The sequence below is a fragment of the Brachyistius frenatus genome, unplaced genomic scaffold (assembly GCF_029030835.1).
Source record: "Brachyistius frenatus isolate BFR_SWC_R1_liver_20210118 unplaced genomic scaffold, ASM2903083v1 Contig_7, whole genome shotgun sequence".
In the NCBI taxonomy this organism is placed as follows: domain Eukaryota; kingdom Metazoa; phylum Chordata; class Actinopteri; family Embiotocidae; genus Brachyistius; species Brachyistius frenatus.
This window is the reverse complement of record NW_027210606.1, coordinates 7,236,344-7,257,167: the sequence shown is the minus strand read 5'-3', so window position 1 is coordinate 7,257,167 and position 20,824 is coordinate 7,236,344. Positions and strand designations below refer to the sequence as shown.

Below are 20,824 nucleotides of genomic sequence, written 5' to 3'. Positions count from 1 at the left end.
TTACTTTGGTTGTTGTTGTTGTTGTTGACAACTCCCGATGAATACGACAACCGTTACACCTGATAGCCGTTGCTCGTTGATTTGACAACCGTTGGGGAGGAGGAGGAGGAAGAAGAGGAGGAGGAGGAGGAGGAGGGAGGAGGGCAACACCCACGCGCCTGTGTCAAGAAGTTACCATGCTAACAGCCGTTAGCCGGCTGCTACTTGACGTTAGCCATGTTTGAACTTGAAACCTGCGGCGAAAAGAGCGCTCGGTCGGCCGGCACGTGTGTTTGAGTTGTTTGAGTCACAAAAGTAAAGTGCGTTTTTCTTTTTTCTTTTTGGGGGTGTGGGGGGGGGAAGTCAGTTTGCCGTCGTTGAAAAACAACAACAACAACAAACAAACAAAAAAAACAAACCAAGCGTAAGCTCTCAACCTTGTGAGGCGAAATGGGACTACACCCGCTGGAGTTCAGTGAGTGCTACCTGGACAGCCCCGGCTTCAGGGAGAAGATCAAGGCGCACGAAGCAGAGCTGGACAAAACCAACCGCTTCATCAAAGAGCTCTACAAAGATGGCAAGAACCTCATTAATGCAACGAAGCGTGAGTTTCATGTTGGTTTTTGTTTTTTTTGAACGTGTACAAAAAAAATAAATCTCTGAGTCAGATAAGTCACGGATTTAAAACTCTGCTTGTCCTTTTTTTTTTTTTTTTTTTTTAAAAGACTGATCATGTTACGAGTGAGCGAAATCTCCTTAAAGTCACAGGACAGACGACTTGTGTCCGATAATATGGTCACCGGGTCAAAAGGCGTTGTCTTTTCGTTGAGTCTTGTTTCACGAGTTTCAGTTTTGAGGCTTGACGACAGGTGAACCTGAACCACAGTATTTGTTCAGTCGCGCTGCTCAACCGGGTTCAAACGATCAGCTCGTTTATCTCTCTGAACTCTTAATCTCGTGGGCCGGGCCTGGTCTGCAAGATGCTCCCTGTTTGCAGCCGGACTTCATTCAACACGGTTAATCTGAAACGCAACGCTTGTCAAGTTGTAGGTCTCGTTGCAAAATCAACTAAACGTCCTCCTTGCGTGTGTATATCTTTTTTGTGATTGCGATTCATCATTAATGAAATGATTTAAAAAAAAAAAAAAAGTGTATGGCAAAACTTAAGTCTTCAGACAGTCTTAATCATATTTGGTATTTTTAAAGCAGCAAAGAGTTTCAGTCCTGCACGGCCGCAGTCTTAAATACTCTTGTTTTGAAACTATCATTACGATCACAGTTGAGTTGTTGAGCGCTGCGGGTTTCAGGCTTGTCACCGTGTTGTCTTTGCGATGTGGACTGTAACGCAGACTCACACGACATGCTTTTTATTTAGTCTTGTGTACGTGCTGAAGCTTCTTAATCCCAGGTATGTCTGTCCATGGCTCACATTCAGCAGGTCTTCACAGGGATCTTTGTCCATGCTCACTGTACGGTGAACAACAGGTTCAACAGACGTTTACTGGCAATTTTAGGGTTAATATTTAGTTTTTTTTTTTTTTTTTTCCTGTTTTCTATCATGTCATGAGGACATAATTATAGTTTGAGTAAATGGCATCATTAAGTCGGTTTTAGGAGTTGAATTCACAACAGCAGAGCACATTCTTCCTGAAGACCATGGAAACAAAATGGACATCGTGTTGTTTGTTTCAATGCTTTTATTTCTTTTCATCTGGAAACAGCAGGATCACCTTTATTTGGTGCAAATTATAAACTTCACACAGGATCAGAAGGTCATGAAGGCATTCACCTGGTGAGCAGGAGTGTACGTGGGTGTGTTAAGTATGTGTGGTGGGTGCCTGTCTCCACACCACACCACACCAGCACCAAACCTGTACCCCCGACCCCCCCACAGGAGAGCTCCATCGATCCAAGCTGTTCCTACGTGTCGGAAAAGATCCCAGGATCTCAGAGCAGGTGTCATTTTCTTGCTCAATCAGGACATTCACTTTCACTCTGACTGTAACTACAGTACATCCGCCACTGATCTCACTCACCACGGTATTCCCCCTAAACTGCAACTTCATCACGTATCGCGGTTTGTTATGTGTAAAAATCTGAGGAGGGCCGCTGTGTTTAGGTGGTCAAACTTTCTTTGAACGCTCGTAACCAGTGATTGAACATCCTGACGTCGTCTTTTAAGTTTTCCACGTGTGTTTCATCCACCTGCTGTGATTTTGTTTTCCAGAGAGATGACATCTCACTTTCTCCTGCCTTAGTTTTTGCACCACATGTGGAAGAACCTCAAGAGAGCTTTATACTGAAGTCTGGTATTCAGTCACTGGCAGAAGAGCTGATATTGATGCAGAGTATCCTGTTTCAAGACGACATGCCACGTCTTGTATTTCATGCCTTATATGACTGTGGCTAAGCTATGGGTCACTTTTGTGCTACTGATTCAAAGAGGGTCCAACATACTGGCGTATGCAGTCTGCTAACTGTCACTAGGTCTGTGTCAGCTAGAATATGATGAGGAAACCGTGGTCCTGCTCCCCCTCTGGGACTATTGCAATATTTGTGGACGTTTCAGAAAGGAACTAATGGTCATGTTCCTATGTGCTGACATTAATGAAGTCTTCTCGGCCTAATTCACTGGGCCTGACATGGACACCAATGTTAACCTGCTGCCTTCTACCAAAGTCAGATTTTTCATAATTTTTGATCACTGCCGTCATGAGGCCTTTACACTCATTGAAATCCAAATATTGTCCAACTGCTACAGCATATTGTTATAAAGTAATTCACCCTTTGTCTTTGTCTGTTTCAGACATTATCTAAACTTAAAATAAGGGACTGTTACTTTAAAATAATAATCTCATTTAACTGACCTGGGCTGAGTAGCTGTCTTTTTTTTTTTAACATGTAATGCTGAAACCATGGCGAATCAACAACAATTAATCAGCTTTTTTTTTTTTTTTTTTTTTTAAATGGAAAATGCCCCAAAATTGCAAAGTTAAGTTCTCTAATGAGAAAATGTCCTGCTGCTCTTATAGTAATCAACATATTGTCTTTGAAGTTTTGTTTTTTGCCCAAAACATATTGAAGTCATCTTTGGCTCTCGAAACTTTCAACTAAACAACTCATCGGCAAAGTATTTGGCAGGACGCATTTTGTTCATAAATGTCAGGTATGTTGTTCAAAGTATTGTCTGCCTAGCAAATGAAAACAGAAAAGAAATGAAATCTGGCACTACTTTGCTTTTTAACAAGTTCTTACTCAATCTGATAGTTTAATGTATCGTTGAATGAGCTAATAGTGATTGAAGTCTATCCAAAGTTTTCTACAAATAATCAAACTTTTAAAGCAGGATCTTATCACCCAACTCTCAGACTAATGTCAATGCACAGCGGTATGATAATGTTCACAGCAGTGTTGGCTATAACTCAAGTATAAGTTCTAAAGTATCAGTGTTGTTCATTTACAATGTTGGGGAGGAGCTCAGCGCTTGTTACATCGAGGCAGGTTTCTTCCTCTCAGTCTGCTCGTTTGCGTTTTTGAAGTTGCTTGATAAACTTGTGCGCTCAGACGGTTGTTTTTGATGAGTGGAGTTGATGTGGGGAAGCTAAGCTGTGTAATCCTCTTGATCTGACCCTCGCTATCGCCTTCACAGTAAGATTTAACACTCGGCACGCTCGTAAAAAAAAAAAGAAAAAAAGGTAGATTTGGCCTGCTGTTGTAAACATGGACAGGTTCAGTCTTACTTACAACTTTTAGTAAATGCTGCGTGGGTTCCAGAGTTGCACGATAATACGTTTGACTTGAGTTTTGACCCCAGGATGATCTGGTGTTTGGATAGTCCGAAGTACAGTTGTTGATCTCCAGGTCAGCAACTCCCTGTGCTCCTGCAGCTGGGAGGATGTCCCACTACGGAAAGTCCTTGGTTCTGGGAGGAAACTTTGAAGCGGGGCCCTGGGCCAGAGAGCCATGACATGGAAGTGCCCACCAGTGGAGCAGCGTGCAGATGTGCTTCTGTTTCAGAGGGTTTCCTTCACAGGAACTGTGTCCTGTCTGTACCCTCTCAACTACACCTCACCTTTGGCTTTACCAAACAGAAAGATTTATTGTTTGCCTGCCCACAACGTTTGAGCAATCCTCTCCCTGTCCATTTGTCAGTTTTATTAGTTTGATACTTTCAGCCTCTGCAATAATCTGTCAAACGGCGTTAGCAGAGTTGCAGTGGGGTCAGTCATTATCATTTCCTCAGATGGATTTCCTCTGGAGAACTGACCAATCACCTCGTAAAACAACTTGAAAAATATCATTTCTTTTGTCCCCTTTCGGTTCCACTTTGAAATCCCAGCCATGTAGTGAAGGTCTCTTTCTCTGTGGCAGACAGGTTTAAGAGTAGCCTGCCATGGTGTGCTTTGGCTCACTGCTGCTCTCTTTAATCACATTACTGATTCTGCCAAGGAGCCACATCGCAATCTTTCATTAAAATCGCATTAGCACAAGACGTGAAGTCATGTGGGAGGAACGCTTTTTTTTTTCTTCTTTTTTTTTTATCTCCTACTCCAGAAAGAGGCCTACTATAAAAGTGTATTGCATGGCAAATTCTTCTGGGGCTCCTTTTTTGGTGCACCTTTAGCTGCATTATGAACTGTAATATTTTGGATATCCACCCAAATAAAACCCAGGAACTCGATGTGTGATCAGCCACTTGGTCATATTGACAGGATGCTGATCAGTGTAGCCTCACCCTGCAGTTTGTTTTGAGGATCAGGAAGTCATGAATGAAGTAATGCATGCTTTGTGGGCAGGGAGCCGGCGGGGTTGGGAGGGGGCGGGAGGGCCGGTTCAGTCGAGGGCAAAGGTTGGAGGCAAGTGGAGCAGGGACTGAGCCTGGAAAAGATGGGCGAGTGGAACAGGAAGGACTGTGGAAAGGCACAGCGTGTCAAAGCTGTGCGCCTGGACCAGGCAAGTTCTGACCTAAGTGGCACATCTGATGAGACTGGAGAAATCATAACAAACAACCGTCCAACGGACGCCAGTGAATACACGGAGGACTTCTTCAGCAGCTGACCTTTCACATATACTCACATTTTTATGGTTTGTTTTGGGGAAAATCTTTGCTGCAGCAGCCAGAAAATGAAATGTTAAGTTTCCTGCTTTCCACAGGAAGTCAAAAGTATTATATCATATTGTTATGTTATGTTATATTAAAAACAATTGTGTTAATGTAACCGTCAACTCAGAGACAGTGCTCCGCAACTTAACTTTCCGTATGTTTCCCAGTATCTTTTTTTTTTTCTTTTTCTGGGTGCTCTGCAATATTTGTAAGTAAAATCGATTTGTCACAACACACTTCTTTAAGTCATCAGACACCATTTCCAAACCCACCAACAATGAATAGTACATGTCACTTTAAAAGAGTTTGCAAATTAATTCGTTACATCTACGAAAAATGAATTGCTAACATTTCTTATACAAGGTTTATAAAAGGTCCCATATCCATATACAGTCTTTAAATCCATGAGAAGATATGTTTGTGGTGTTAAGTACCAAAAAAAACATCTCAAAATAGTTTGCTATCTCATGTCTTCGGCTTCTCTGGAGGTCTGCCAAGAACAGGCTGTTTTGTGTCTGTCTTTTAAGGTGCTTTAATATCAATGACTCTGACTTCTGATTGGTTAATGCTTTGAGTGACACATACCCAGGCCAACCCCAGGTTTCCTGTGGTCTTGAAGCTTTCTAGCTCCTTGACAAAATGACCATTCAATGTTTTCTTCCAGATAAAAAGTTGGACAGCAGCCCATGCTGATGGCCCGTATATGATATGGGGTTAGTTTATGACATCACAAACTTATGGCTGGTCCAAATGGCACATTTGCTGAATACAGGCTGTGTTCTTTTCTCTGTGGATTGAGAGTTCTGATACTATCGCAGTATTTATGTAACACAGAGACCTGCTTTATTATTAAAACAAATGGAAATCTGAATTTATACAGTATGGGACCTTTTTAAGTAAACATTTTCTGGTCTAAGCTGTTCTGGTAAAGGCTCGCTGCCTTCCTCTGTTTTGTGAGGTTTTGGGCTGTGGTTCAGATGAAAGCATTACCAAAAAGTGGATTTAAACTGGCGATGTTTCAGCCATGTGGCAGGTGCTGTAACCAGTCAGCTGCAGGAGAGCTTGAACTGTTGAATCGACACCTTCGTTTGAGCACAGTTGAAGAGCTGCAACGGAAATTAATCGACAACTATTTTAACGATAGTTTTACTCATTTGTTTTACACAGAAATGCCAATATTGGCTGGTTTTATTTCCTAAGTATGAACGAGACTTCACTTTGGACTCTGTGAAGTTTTTCTCTGCTTTTTAATTATTTTTTGCATAAAATGGTTAATTGATAATGAAAATAATAGTTAGTCTGCACCAATAATGGAAGTTCATTGTTGACCTTGCGTTACACAATATACAATAAACTAGTTTACAAGCTAAAAGCTAGGAAGTAGACGTCCGAGTTCTGATTATTTTTGTCAACCATAGTGTGTTTTGTTTTACTGTGGTCTTGTAAAAAGCCACTTGTCCTTTGGATCTGTTACGCCACAGTAAGCAGAGCCCTGTGATTCAGTGCCCTCCGCATGGTATGTCTTTTTTTTTTTTTCTGCCCACCTTTTCTGGACAGCGCCACTGATGTTTGTCACAAAGCTGGGGATTGTCTTTCTTTGTTTTTCCTATTATAAAACAACCTGGCCTGTGTTATCAGCTCGATGGAAGGTGGGGTCTGTATGACTCACACTGTACAGCCAGTAGACCGAGGTCTCTGATGTTCTGCAGAGAAACTAGCCAAGTTTGACAGTTCCCAGGTTTTGCTCTCAAATGCCTTTCTTTAAAAGGCAAAAAGCAGGCGAAGCTTTTTCCTCGGACTCTCGTGTGCCCTGGTGTGTGGTATTTCTATCTTCTGATAGTGCTTTTCTCTCAGACAGCGGCTATCATCTCAATCTGTAAAGCAGACCTTTCATCTGACACTTTGTTTATGGCTCCACTGATTGTACCCGGTTGATCTATATGGTTGAAACTTCAACTGACACGATACAGGCACACAATGCTGTCGCTGTTTTTCTCCGTTTCCAAATGTTGCCTGATTTTGATTATTGCTGGAGCTTCATGTAACTGGATGACATTCATTCTTCATGTTTTATGTAATGAAGTCCTGAACCGCCCACCCTGCTCTGAGTTAAACATGCAGCCGAGGTAATCAGATTGTGGACGGGTGTGATCTGTGCACCAGGCCTGCATATGGCTCTAATAAAGAGCTTGCAAATCTATCCATTGACATCAGTGTTCTAGGAGTACACATTCATTATACAGCCTTGATCCTCCCTTTGTTAAGTAAAGGACATGTTTAATGTACTCATAAACTGCAACAATATAAAAACTTCACAAAACTCAAATTTGCTTTCACATCACTCCCTAATAAGAGGATTTCTGCACAGATCCGCAAAAACAAACCACAAGTTGTTATGTAAGACGTAAGTTATGAAAGGCCGTGATTCACTGAGTAAGCACTGCCACAACCCAACTGCCCAAAAAAAAACAACCTCAAAAATATGTATAGTGATTATTTTCTGCAATAAAACAGTAAAAATGACATCATGAAGAATGCTTGGATGGCAGCTTGTCATTATTATTTGCAGTGCAGTGACACTGGATACTGCAGTGACACTGGATACTGCCCCGACCTGATGTCAGGCACAGTATAGTGTGTTGAGGCTTTGCTAAGGTGTGTCAAGGTTCAGTGTAATGTTGTCAAAACATGTTTTTACTATCCGGGGGAGCAGATGAACTTTCCACTCTGCATCATCAAGGCCTGCAGCTGACCAACATGAGGGTCACTGGTTAGCTATCAGGTTAAAAGCTCATTTAACAATAATAACTCAATACAGAACTTCACATACTACTACTACTACTAATAATAATGAATACAACGTCTAACATTTCGTTTTTAGTTATAGCACAAACACGTACTGTAAATGAAGCTTTGTTCTTGTCTGGCATGCAGGTGGAAAATGTGTAAAAGTAAAAAAAAAAAAACTGCTGAAGCCAAACAAAAGCTGAGCCAAAAGCACCAGGCAGGAGTGAGCAATACAAGCACAGTTTGAGAATTAAATAAAACGATATACAAGCCCTTAAACTGCTTTCCTATAAAAGGTTTGAAGCAGGGATTTAGAAGATGACGGACTCATCTCTGCGTTCCTCTGCCAGACTGTTTCAAAGCACCGTGGCTCTTACTGCAGAAACCAGATCATCCAAGTCTGGCTCACTACAAGGGCAACGACTATTGAATTACAGCAATTAAAGTAAATGATAGATTTTCACTAAGATGGGTTATAGTCATGGAAAACAGCAAGTGGCCCTGGATAAGCGTTGGGGGAAGTAATAGTGGAAAGGCACTCAGGGAAATGCAGTTTGAATGAAAAATGTTCTGTTGATATATGTATTAACGAAATTGGGAGTTGCACGGAGCTCATTCCAATCCCAGTGTACTTTTTATTATTTCACAATGATGTCGATTTGACAGTGTTTGTATATTTTGGTTGGTGGCCTGTTAAAAGGAGGTTTCCATGCTGATAAAGCCGTTTCTTTCTGACAGCTCATTAAAATAGATACTTTGTTGGAACATAATAGAAAACGGGAGCCAAACAATAATCTCAAAAGACCACGAGAAAATGTATTGTCTCAGCACATGGTGCCACAGTGCCTCTTTGTTGGTATTGCCCCGTTGTCAAACACAGTGTTTATTACACTGTGTTTGACAACGGGGCAATAAAAGCGTGGGCAACAGTTTGCTATACGGCGACAACTATTAATTATTTTCTGATCAATTAAACTGACAAGTGTTATCTATTCATGTTCAGTGTATGATGTGTCGAAAATGGTGAGAAATTGTCCATCACATTTTCAGCCTTTAAACTGATTATTTGATCTAGTCCAAAGCCAAACAATTAATTGACTGTGATATACTGCGTGAAGTGTTTTTGTTGCATTTGAGAAGCTGCAACCAAATCTTTTTTCTTTTTTTTTCCCCCCATTTTTGACTGATAAACTATTGAAATAACTCATTAATTATCAAAATAGTTGGCAATTAGTTTTCTTTCGATTGACAAACTGCTTAAGCGTCTAAATCATTTCAGCTTAAGTGTAACATGGAAAGAGTTGAGAAGCAGTCCGCACCACAAGCCTGTTATCAGGTCTCTAACACCAGAGATGTGAGGTGCCAGATCCAATGAAAACATTCGGATGCTCCTTATGCCTCGTCTGATGATTTGTTAATATCAGAGTTTGTTATAGAACATGCCAATATAGCACTGTTTGTGTTGTCAGCTCTTGTTCCACCTACTGCAAATTAAGGACTAGACCAGACTGACCAGACTCACCTTTTATGGACTTGCACACCCCAGGCTGGATTCTTGCTGTCTGTGTGGCTTAGATTCCTCCTAGATTTACAGTCACCTCCAAGAAAATTACTACCTTCAGCATAAAAAGTGTTTGCTCCCAAAATAATGACCTGACAAGATTATATTTGCCATACCTTTATTTTGAAAATAATGCCTGTAACCCATACTTAAGCACTCCCACATAACACTCATCAGGTTGTGTTTACTTCAGTTAAAAGTCACCAATCAAACTGTTTTAGAGAGGAAAATAAGGAATATGAGCTCCAAAATGATTTAATATGTTTGACACAAGTTTATATTATCATATTTTCACTGTAAACGATTGTCTATTAAACATTTGCAGTAACTCGTATTTGGTTATAAGCTGACTCTAATAAGGCATCCTGAACACTCCTCCCTCCCTCTGACTTTACTAAAATACTTATTTTTAAGAGATGTCAGATGATTTGACTTTCCACTGCTGTTGTCTGTTTGTGTCTCTTAAAGATGCTTTTGCAGTGTACTGATTTTTCTTATTATGTCTTAAGGTATCTGAAAAAAGCGATGGCTGTAGGCCAACTCCAGTGTTGATTAATGATCTTTTTAGTCTGTGCAGTGTCTTCATGTAGTTCATGAGCCAACCAATGAGCTATTATTAGCCATAAACAAATCATGAATCCTTGTGTTTTGATTACTGCCATTAAGATGTATTTGCTGAATCCTGTGGATGGATAAGGTCATTTTGTGCGTGCTTTCGATGTGTACGTGCGCGCATTTTTTAAGAACAACAATTACATCACCCACTAGAAAATAAAACATTTCCTCCAAGTGCTATATGAAGCTCCACTCAGAGAACAAACAATTGTCGATACTGGAATACACAAAGTGTCCCATTGTATGGAGCAGCTTCTGAGCTTCCTGAAGTGCTGTTACAAATTGGCCAGAGGGCTCAACCACAAGGGTTTGGTTTTCATATTTATTTTGTGTGCTTTGGGATTGTATAGATCTGAGACTGTTGAAGAGTGCCCAGCTGTGGATTTCACACTCTTTGTAATCGACGATTGAGGCAGAAGCTGTGCCCTTTGTGCCAGGCTCAGACAGACACTGTGCAATACCGCTCATATGTTTGGGCTTTGGATTCCACTGTGCATTTAATCCATAGCATGTGTGCACACTGCTCAGAGAACCTGGAGTGTGTAAGCAGCCATGGAGGAAAAAAAAAAAAAAAAAAAATCGAAGCAATTTGACTAGATCATTGGTTAGAAATGTGGTAATGGTCGATGCAATAAGGGTCGAGGTAATTGTTCATATTCTGAGCCCCCGTGTACTAAGAAGGCAAACAGAAGTAGGATTAAACGGGCGTCATTTGACTTGCCAAGATATGTGTAGACCTATTTTGTTTTGAAATCAGCCAAATCTCAGAAAAACCTACAACAGTGTGAGAAAGTTGTCAGCAAAGACATGTGATTGTATTGCCAAAGGTTTGCTGTTGGTTAATAAGAGCTTTATGTTGTTTTTCTGGGTATTTTAAAGGTAGATTTACAAATATTCGGTTTGCGGTACTGTTGCTTCTCAGAAATATTTTCACCAGTGCTATAAATGTATATTTACAAAATTTAAAAATACACATTGCTTCGGTAATACTTACGGATATGTGTTGGAAACCAAAATGTTTTATTTTATTATGTGTTATTTTGAATGTAATGCTATTATTATTATTATGATTATTATTATTATTATTATTATTATTCTTAAACGGAAGTTCATATAACATGAAAAGGACTTTTACATTTCATTACTCTTTCTTCAGCTGGGGGTATCCAACATTTAAGTCAAACCATATCACCGTAAATCCTAGTATTTATTTACACATCACTTGTGTAAGGTGTGACTCGCACAGATAATTAAATAGTGTTTGCTCTGTTTTGTTGTGCCTGCCACCTGGTGCAAGTGTCTGATGTGCGGCAGGATGTAGCAGACTAGACGAACAGGATGTTTGCAATGTGGTTAATGGTTAAATGCATAAGACCTACTTTTCTAGACAGCTTGTATACTATTTGGGTTACTCTTGTACTGTTCCAGCAGTATTTTTTTTTATTTTTATAATGAAGGTGACAAATAGTTGTGTGTGTTTTCCAAATGTTTATCGAAAATACTTCTTTTTTTTTTATTTTTTAAATACACTGCTTTCAATTATTTTTCTATTTGAATTTTTTTTCTAGAGCTTGGGATGGCGCAGCGAAAGTTTGCCCAGTGCCTGGGAGAGTTTCAGTTTGAATACATCGGAGATGCAAAGACAGATGACGAGAGATGCATCGGTAAGTGTGACTTTACCGCCCCACAGGAAGGAAACTAGTTTTATTACCACACATGCGTGTGTGTGTGGTAACAGTTTCTGTAGATGTTTGTTTGCAGTTCCTTCTCTACCAGTAAATTAAGAGAAGCTAAGGTTTGCATCTGCAACTGATAATCATAATGTCTGTTAGGCTGCATGTGAGAGACAAAGAGACTGTTCATGTATTTCAGTGTTTGATTGGCTTTTTTCCTTCAGATGAGTCTTTGCAAGAGTTCTCGTCATTCCTCAAAAACCTTGAAGACCAAAGAGAGTTGATGGTGAGAACAACCAGTCAGAACCTGCTTGAAAGCCACGGAAAATACCTGTGTGCGCGCGCGCGTGTGTGTGTGTGTGTGTGTGTGTGTGTGTGTGTGTGTGTGTGCGTGTGTGTGTGTGTTATTGTTTAACTGTTTGAATGCTTGCACTGTGTGTATTTCCAATGAGTCTACACCTATTACTGCCCATATTTGGTTCCTGCATCTATTAATGTTTGACTGTCATCCAACAGAGATGCTGACAGGCATCCATAATATATATTTTTTCAATGTACAGTACATCAACAGCATCTAGTGGGCAAAGTGGCTCCTCAGTGGGTGTATCTGGTTTGATAGTGTTTAAGCAGTTGCTCCCCTTGTACCTGTCTAAAGGTCAGTGTCACATCACCTGCCTGGGAGTGGCTGCAGAGAGCACGGGAGTGCATAATTAAATTTTTACACCTAAGCTTTAAATACCATCACATAAGCTGCCACTGGCAACAAGGTCCACAGCGCTCCAGCTCATTATGACACATCACCATAAAACTAGCCTCAGCATCAAGCAGCACTGTTACAGCTGCTCATTTATAAACCACACACACACACACACACAAAAATCACCCAGTAGGAAGAGAGTTAACACACTTGTTGAATCTCCTTGTTTTAAGACTTGTTGTAATTTAAGCTGTAAGCTAAATGGCTGGTGGTAGTTCTTTGGACAGGGCTGCACAGTTTATAGTGTTTGAGTCTTTGTATAAACAGCCATCCTTATGTAATGCCTGCATGTAGTGTCTGAGGTTAGGAAGTGAACCCATCATCAGTAGAGACGGCTGTCGTAGCACCAGGCTCAGACCATAATGGTAAGCACAAGTTCAGCACAGCGCTCCTCAGCGTAGTGCGATGACATCACAGTGCAAAGTAAGGAAAAGTAGCCTGAGCGTGCAAGCACGGACATGTCCTGCAGTCAGCACAGCACAGCAGAAACACTGGAGGCATGAAGAAAAATACATTGGTTTAATTTACAAATTGTTGAAATGATTGTGTGTGTGTGTGTGTGTGTGTGTGTGAGGGTGGGACGGGGGGACGGGGGCACAATATTAACAGTTTGGTGTTCACTTGAGTTTTGGAGGCTAGGTGGAGGTATGTTTTCAGCAGCAGTAAAACATTTTTGCCAATAATCTTTTTCAACATATAAACACTTAAAAGGTTAAAAGGCCACGGTTAGTTAAGGCTCTCAAGTGTTGGCATACTCTAAATAAGAAAAGATTCTGACCTAAATTAACCAGTAAAGCCAGAGGGGCAGTTTCAGCTTTAGCATTGCACAAAGTAGCACTATTATCCTTCGTGGGACACGGCCAACTTTGAACAAAACCTGATTGGAATTGTCAGTGGACAAAGTGACCGGGTGCTTGATGTTTTCATTCAGTGTGAGCTCCACATGGTGGCCAGCTGATTCGGTCAAACAGTGCGAGCAGAGACATTTCAGATTGTATCTGTGCAGGAAGGCTCATTAAAACATGTAGTTTAACTTAATATATTTTGCTCGTTTAATAAAATGGACTCTGTCTGCTCAGATTTTAAGGCTAACCCTGCCAGCATGCTATAGCTGTTAGACAACAATTAGTGCACTGCCAAAATGTTACAGGTGGAACGATACAGATTTTTCATTCCTCTAAGTGCTAATGTGTAGACATAAATAGACTTCTGACAGTATTCTTTTGGATCACAGGACATAAAATATAGGAAGTTGAATCCCGAACCAAACATTGTGTCGTCATTCAGGACAAACACACGTACCGCTACACCTCTAGTAGTTAGGTAATTGGTCTACCAAGCCAGTATACATCGTTCCCCTCTAAATGCCATCTTTACGCAGCAGTCACTCCGCACTTACGACTGGAAATTGTTGTTGTGTCATATGAAATATTAATGGGCTGAATTCTCTCTCTAGATGAGAAACATCACAGAAACCTTAATGAAACCTCTGGAGAAGTTCAGGAAAGATCAGCTCGGTGCAGTAAGGGTAAAGTATGATGGTTTATTGCCTCTTCCTCATATGTTTTCATGCTGTTAATTGATCTGTTTTTATGCTTCGTTAACCTTAAAAAGTCTACATTTTACAGTGTGATCCTAACAACATATGAATTGTACTGCACTCACAGGTTTGATTCTTTTCTTTCCTTTCTCCTTATACTTGTCTAATCCATCGCATGTACCTTTTTGAAGGCGGAAAGAAAGAAGTATGAAAAAGAAACGGAGAAGTACTACAGCTCTCTGGAAAAGCTTCTGAATATGTCCGCAAAGAAGAAAGAGCCACAGCTACAAGAGGTATTTATCCTTGCCCGAACTCTCTGACAGATATGCAACATACATAATGACAAAAGAACAGATACGAAGGGAGATATTTTATTTAGTTTGTTAATCCCTGTTTGGTATTTTTGCGGTGCCATGAGGAGGAGCCTGGCTGCAAGTCCTGGTGGACCGTGTGAGTTTCCACTGACGTGCCTCGCAGCAATAATTTTCCTGGCTAGTTCGAAAAGGAAATGTGTGCTCCTTTGTATTATACTACTGAGGTCAGGTCTGCTGCTGCTCGAGGAGCGACCCATGCTGCCCTATCATTAGATGACTGTTTTACATTTTGGAGAATTTATCAACCTCTTCTCAAACAATTTCTCAGTCTTTTTGTCTTTGTGTCATGACAAAGTCTTACCCATACTTAAAACTGTTCACATGATGACTGCAGGCTGTTCTGTTCTCTGTGATTGTTATGACACAAGGATCGGTGGTAACAACACTTATTAGTCTTACACTTGAATAAATAGACTCAGTAACTCGTTCACAGCCACACAAGCCATCAGTTGTTAAGTCAACCCAGTGAACAGTAAATATATTAGTGTGAAGTGTGTGAAGTTTGAGATTACTTGTTGCGAGGGGAATAAATTAGGTTTGTATATTAATCAACAGTTGATGTTTGTAAACAATACTGAGACAATCTTGATATAGTAAAGAAGGAAATCACTTATTACACTTAAGCTGTATCAGCTACGAGTTCCAAATTGTTGTATATGGTGTACATTTTGTATTCCTCGTATGTTAAGCTACTTTGTAGTTCATGGATGGATAAAATAACGCTCCGTGTCAGCAAACCAGTTTGAAATGTCATAGACTATCCGTCACAGTAAGAAGAAACCTGATCGAGAATTCTGTCTCACAGTCTAAAAACAAAGAGGTTAGATTTATTGATCACTGTAAACCGCCTATAGGTGTGAATTGGTTTCTGTCTATATTTGTGATTTTAAAGAAATGTACATGTTCAGGTTGTACTGTGCCTCTCAACCAGTATCAGCAGGGATAGGCTCCAGCTTGCTTGCAACTTTGCAGGAGGTATAAATGATGGATTTATGGCTATATTGTAATTCTGTTACTTTTTTGTTATTTCCCAGTTTGTCTCTGTCGTGCAATTTCTTTCTGCTGTGCAGTCACTGCTGTATGGTTGTAAAAACAATATAGTTCACTTAGACTTTAACTACCACTGCTGCTTCTGTCCTTGAAGAGGGTTCCCTCTCTTTTTGCACTTCCTCATGTTTTCTTCAGTTTTTCCTGTTAAAGTTGTGTGTGTGTGTGTGTGTGTGTGTGTGTGTGTGTGTGTGTGTGTGTGTGTGTGTGTGTGTGTGTGCGCGCGCCTGCCTGTGTGAGTGTACAGTTGTTGTTTTTTTGTCAAAGGATATAAGTTGTTGTTACACTATACAGATTATACAGCCCTCTAAGACAAACCTGTTATTTGGGGATATTTAAATGATCTTGGCTTCAGTGTCAGTATTGGATTTACCAACTGCAGTCTTCGAAAAGAATTTAATGCTTCACTGAGAAAAAGACTCCAGCTTCCCAAATTGCACTGTCCCAGAAAAATTGTGACATTTCTTTGTTTCCCTTTAACTGCCTGTGTCTATAATTATCGTGATGTGTGTTCTCCACCTCTTCAGGCAGACATCCAGGTGGAAACCATGAGGCAGCACTTTCAGGAGGAGTCACTGGACTATGTGTGCAAACTGCAGGAGATCCAAGAGAGAAAGAAGTTTGAGTGTGTGGAGCCAGTGAGTGACTGACCTGAGTAGCGTGGAAGCGTTGACGTGGCTTTTCACACTTGAAAAATCTTAACCTATCCTTCAATATTTTTTTTTAATGAAAGCAAGGCTAATATACACCGTGTCACATGGACATAAGTTTCTGTTTTACATTAACATGACTAAATAATTCCATCACATTCTGGCAATAGTGTTTAAAGACGAGTTTCTCTTTCACCGCTTACCTCTTTCCTTCTGTGTTGTGAATTCTTTCAGATGCTGGCCTTCTTTCAGACAGTCTTCACCTTTTATCACCAGGGCTTTGAGCTTGCCAAGGACTTTGATCATTACAAAAGAGATCTGCAGATCAATATTCAGAATGTAAGAACTATTCATGTTTCATTATTATATTTGTAATCTGGAAACCGCTTGATTGTAATCATGACAACAAATGTCTGTATGCTATTTGCATTGTCTTGCTCTGCCAAAAGAATAGTAAAGGTCTTGATGGGAGAAGCTCCAGAGTAAAAGGTTAACCATTTTTTAACTCTGAATTACCTGGAGCAAAATCTGTAACCTGTTTTTATATTTTCCCCTAAACAGTCCCTCCAGGATTGTGCGCTTTTTATGATTGCTGTGTTTAAAAAGATGCTTTTTGTTGTGGCTTTTCTCAAAAATTTTGTCCCAATATGCAAAGTTCGAGGGGGGGGGGGGGGACACAAACAGTATGATTAGACCAACCCAAGGAAGTGCGACGATTAGTAGCCTTATTCTGATAATAACGTCACATCTGCCATAAGTCCCATCGCTTCCAGGTACGCCATTTTTTTTCTGTTCATCCAGCAGGTGGTTTGTTTTGATAATGAGAATTTGAAAAGCCCTGCTGACTTTAAATGAGGAGGTCTTTTTGTTGATATAGCAAGTTTTCTTTGGGAAAGGCTTTCTTTGTGCAGAACTCCTACTGAGTACTGTTACTGCTGAGAAAGGGTGGGAATTTTGTAAAGCTGCAGTCTCCCACAAATATTGCTGAGATTGGTTGAATTTCATGAATTATTCAGATTTTTAGATTGGCATTTCTGGCAAGATCTAAAAACAGAGCAACATGGGTCATTGAAGTATTCTCTCTGTCTACATATCACTTGCAGGTCTGATATTTTCTTGACTGTTTATTGACTGAGAAAAATACCCGAGTCTGGTTCATGTTTTACTTGTTCAGCCAACTGTTAACTTTGTCCATTCATTTGTCTGATTTCTCTTTCGCTGCATTGCAAGGTTTCATTCTTTAGATTACTCGGCACATGTCATGGGGTTGAAGGGGTTTTCCAGGGAAGCCCAGAAGTTTTGATTTGCATCAGCCTTTCGTTAGGAAGGTCATCCTACTAAGTATCAGGATGTGACTTCATGGAGTGTGTTTGCTTCCTTTCCCTCCCAGACAAGGGGTCGATTTGAGGGCGCGCGGTCAGAGGTGTATGAGTTAATGAAGAGGATCAGAGAGACACCGCAAGAATACCGACAGACCAGCCCGATCAGTTGTGAAGGCTACCTCTATGTACAGGAAAAACGTACGTTTTAAAAAAAATCTTGTTTAAATGCAAATGTCTAATATGTGTTCTCATTTACACTCATTTATAACATAAAGCACAGAAGGCGATTGTAATACCTGCAAATTATTGTTGAGATGGAGGCTAAGTGGCACCACTCGCTGACACTGTGGATGTCTTCACTATTTTCCAATATGTCACACCACATTTCTCTCATATACTAAATTGCATATTAAGAATACTGTGCATGTTATTCTGGTATTTTCTGCAATGGAATATTACTGGACTGTTATTAATCTGTCAGTATTTTGCTGCAGCGTTTTACAACCGTGTAAAGCAAAAGGGATTGTTAGGGTTCAAATTGTGTTAAACGTGTGCGCCATATCTGTTTGTTGTTTCTGTAGGGCCGCCTCCCTTTGGTTCAAGTTGGGTCAAGCGCTACAGCACATTTGTCAAAGAGCAGAAGATCCTGCACATGGTGACATTTGACCACAGATCTGGTGGAAAGATGGTGAGTAACAACAGAACGCAGTGCTCCGTTTAGTTTCAGCTACTGTCACAATGAAATCTTTCACTTTTCAGATTGTCATTGTGTATTTTTGCTACCAACAACATCCTGGACTGTAACATTTGTTTTCAGGGTGAGACGGAGTCCGTCACGCTCAAATCCTGCATCCGCAAAATGACAGACATGTTGGACAGGAGGTTCTGTTTAGACCTGGACATAACAGATAGGTACATTTAAAACCTCACTCTGTTTCTCAAACACCCTGTAGTATGCAGGTATCATTTTCCATGAAGGTGCAAGTGACATAGTCACTTTACTTGACTTTTTCACCTGGATGACTCCCGCTGATCCACAATGCCTCGTCTATATCATCCACAGAGCACATAGAATAACTACTGTGATATTACCACCCGGTGTTTGTTGCTCTGTATTTTGGGCTGCCGAGAGCAGGACAACAGGACTGCCCTCACGCACTTAGCTAGGGGGACTTGTCACACCCTGCTGTAATAGATATCTCATTTTGTCACGGAACTTAAACCCGCCCTGCCGCTTTCCTGTTGTATTTATAGAAGAGCAATACCCCCGATTTAGTATGGAAATTTGAGTGCACACATTCATTTGGACTGTGATGAGTAATTTAATATCTGGTCCTATGTGGCTTTAGGTGTTGCAAACCAGCTGGTATGACTAATGGGGCTCGTGTCTGTAAATACAGCAATACCAAGGTGCACGTGCCCTTGGCAGAGGGGAGTTTTTTCTTTAAGAGAATATTAAGCACGTGATGTTTTATATTGATGCTGATATTCCTTCATGCCTTACTGTACTGTATGTCTAAAAGGCTTTGCCTAATGTCCATTTGGTGTGTCTCTCTCCTAGGCCAGGGACTGTGCTTACAGTACAAGCTCTTTCAGAGGATGACCACAAGTTTTGGATGCAGGCCATGGGTGGGAAAGAACCTGTGAGTCAGTCTCTACTGTGTCATCATCTACCACTCACACCCAGCTCATGTAGCTTCACTCTACACTGCTTAACTGCCATCTTATATAAAACAAGTATTTTTTTTAGCTTAATATGCTTACTTATATCTGCACTTTACTATATATCGCTGGGTTTAAAGATGCATGTTAAAGTTTAAGATTCCATGTAAATGTTTGTTTGTTTTTTGTCATGGTAACAGCTCGGACACTATCTTGGGAGGACTTTTTCTAAAGAAAGAGGAAGTAAGTGTGTAGCTGTACTGGACCTTGGGTCTGTAAAAGAACAATATAAAAAATATTGTAAACTTTATATGTACTTCACCACATTTGAAGGTTTTTTTGTTGTTTTTGTTTGCACCTGTAGTCGATGCCCAGTTGGACGATGTGGGTTTGAGTTTTATGAAGAACTCCATCAGTGCGATAGAAACAAGAGGTGATGTTTACTTGTATTTAATTATGGAAATATGGAAAAGCTCAGTTCAGAGATTACAAAGTGATTTATTAGGTAAATATAACAGTATTAGTAACTTGGTGCACTGTCTTCATCTGTACACAAGGGGGCAGACTTTCTCCAATATTGAAACAAGGCTGACTAGCAGGTACTGCAGGCAGCATGTGCTGAAGATAGTACAAATGCCTTTCATTGAGTAGCACTTCAGTTCTCAATAATTTACTTCAGAACCTACCTGCCTATCTGACCTCCTTTTTCAGCTTAATTCCTCTCACTATTTCTAGCTGAAAATTGTTGTCTGTCAGACTGAACTTTGATCAAATTGCAAAGACATACTCATTTGTCTGCCATTTAATTTCCACACACAGGATTGTCATTTTGAGATTTTTTTTATTTAAAAAAAAAAGGTGGGATCCAAATCAATTTTTATTTTCATAATCAATATTATTATCATCACTTATTAGGTATTAATGACCAAGGCCTGTACAGAGTTGTGGGAGTAAGCTCCAAGGTCCAGAAGCTGCTCTCATTAATGATTGGTAAGTTAAAGTCCATTCTTCTTCTGCTTCTTGCTGTATTGGCTCACATGCAATGTTTTTGGTAGGAGCTGAATAAAGTTAAACTTTTCATTGATATGCTACTACACTATCTCTGTGAAATGATGTTCCCCCTAGTTATTTAAATGTGCTGATGTAATGGATGTGTCTGTTAGGGGCGATATTGAAAAGATAGCGCTTGACAATCAGCCCATGACTCAGCCTATCGGTACCGTGTCTCTCTGAAGTGCAACAAGTGCCAGGACATATCTTCGCCTCGCTTTCATTCAGTTTTATGTCCTCCAGACAACCAGACAGGCTCCAGCCTATTCATGCTGTTGCACTTTTTGGCTTCTGCTTCATTAACACACCACTAAGACGGCCTATCATGTGCTCGTTGCCGGCTTAGTCCGTCAGTTGCCTTTCTCAATTTCCTTTCCCTCTCATTCGTGTTGAATCCCTTTCACTCAACTCGCTTTCTGTAGCGCTTGTCCTCTGTCCTTTCCATTGCTCCCTGTCTGCTCTCTGGTTTCCTGCTGTCTCTAGCAGACACCAGCTCACTTTCAGTTGTGTGTTCAGAATGACAACAAACTCAGGCAGCCGCCAGCCTGTCTCAGCTTCCTCTCCAAAACCTTCCTGCCTCCCAACCTGCCTGCTGGAGACTTCATTAACACTCTGCTGTCGAACTTTAAGAAGTTTCTTTCCTGCCTCAATATGGTATAAGAAGCTTTCATCTGTGGTCATGACATTCCACATATTATTGGGA

General features: G+C 40.5%; 1 protein-coding gene across 2 annotated transcripts in view; it reads left to right on the top strand.

The window, feature by feature from the left end:
* The first annotated feature begins 384 nt into the window (after positions 1 to 384).
* arhgap10 (Rho GTPase activating protein 10) overlaps positions 385 to 20,824 on the top strand; it is a 44,841-nt gene continuing 24,401 nt past the window's right edge. For both annotated transcript variants that reach the window (XM_069689254.1, XM_069689253.1), the window contains exons 1-14: positions 385 to 583; positions 11,615 to 11,710; positions 11,944 to 12,005; positions 13,933 to 14,004; positions 14,208 to 14,309; positions 15,965 to 16,075; positions 16,322 to 16,426; positions 17,478 to 17,607; positions 17,991 to 18,097; positions 18,227 to 18,321; positions 18,971 to 19,052; positions 19,272 to 19,314; positions 19,436 to 19,504; positions 19,987 to 20,061. In XM_069689254.1, the coding sequence (XP_069545355.1) occupies positions 430 to 583; positions 11,615 to 11,710; positions 11,944 to 12,005; positions 13,933 to 14,004; positions 14,208 to 14,309; positions 15,965 to 16,075; positions 16,322 to 16,426; positions 17,478 to 17,607; positions 17,991 to 18,097; positions 18,227 to 18,321; positions 18,971 to 19,052; positions 19,272 to 19,314; positions 19,436 to 19,504; positions 19,987 to 20,061 (1,303 nt within the window). In that variant the 5' untranslated portion in view covers positions 385 to 429. The remainder of the gene's footprint in view (positions 584 to 11,614; positions 11,711 to 11,943; positions 12,006 to 13,932; positions 14,005 to 14,207; positions 14,310 to 15,964; positions 16,076 to 16,321; positions 16,427 to 17,477; positions 17,608 to 17,990; positions 18,098 to 18,226; positions 18,322 to 18,970; positions 19,053 to 19,271; positions 19,315 to 19,435; positions 19,505 to 19,986; positions 20,062 to 20,824) is intronic.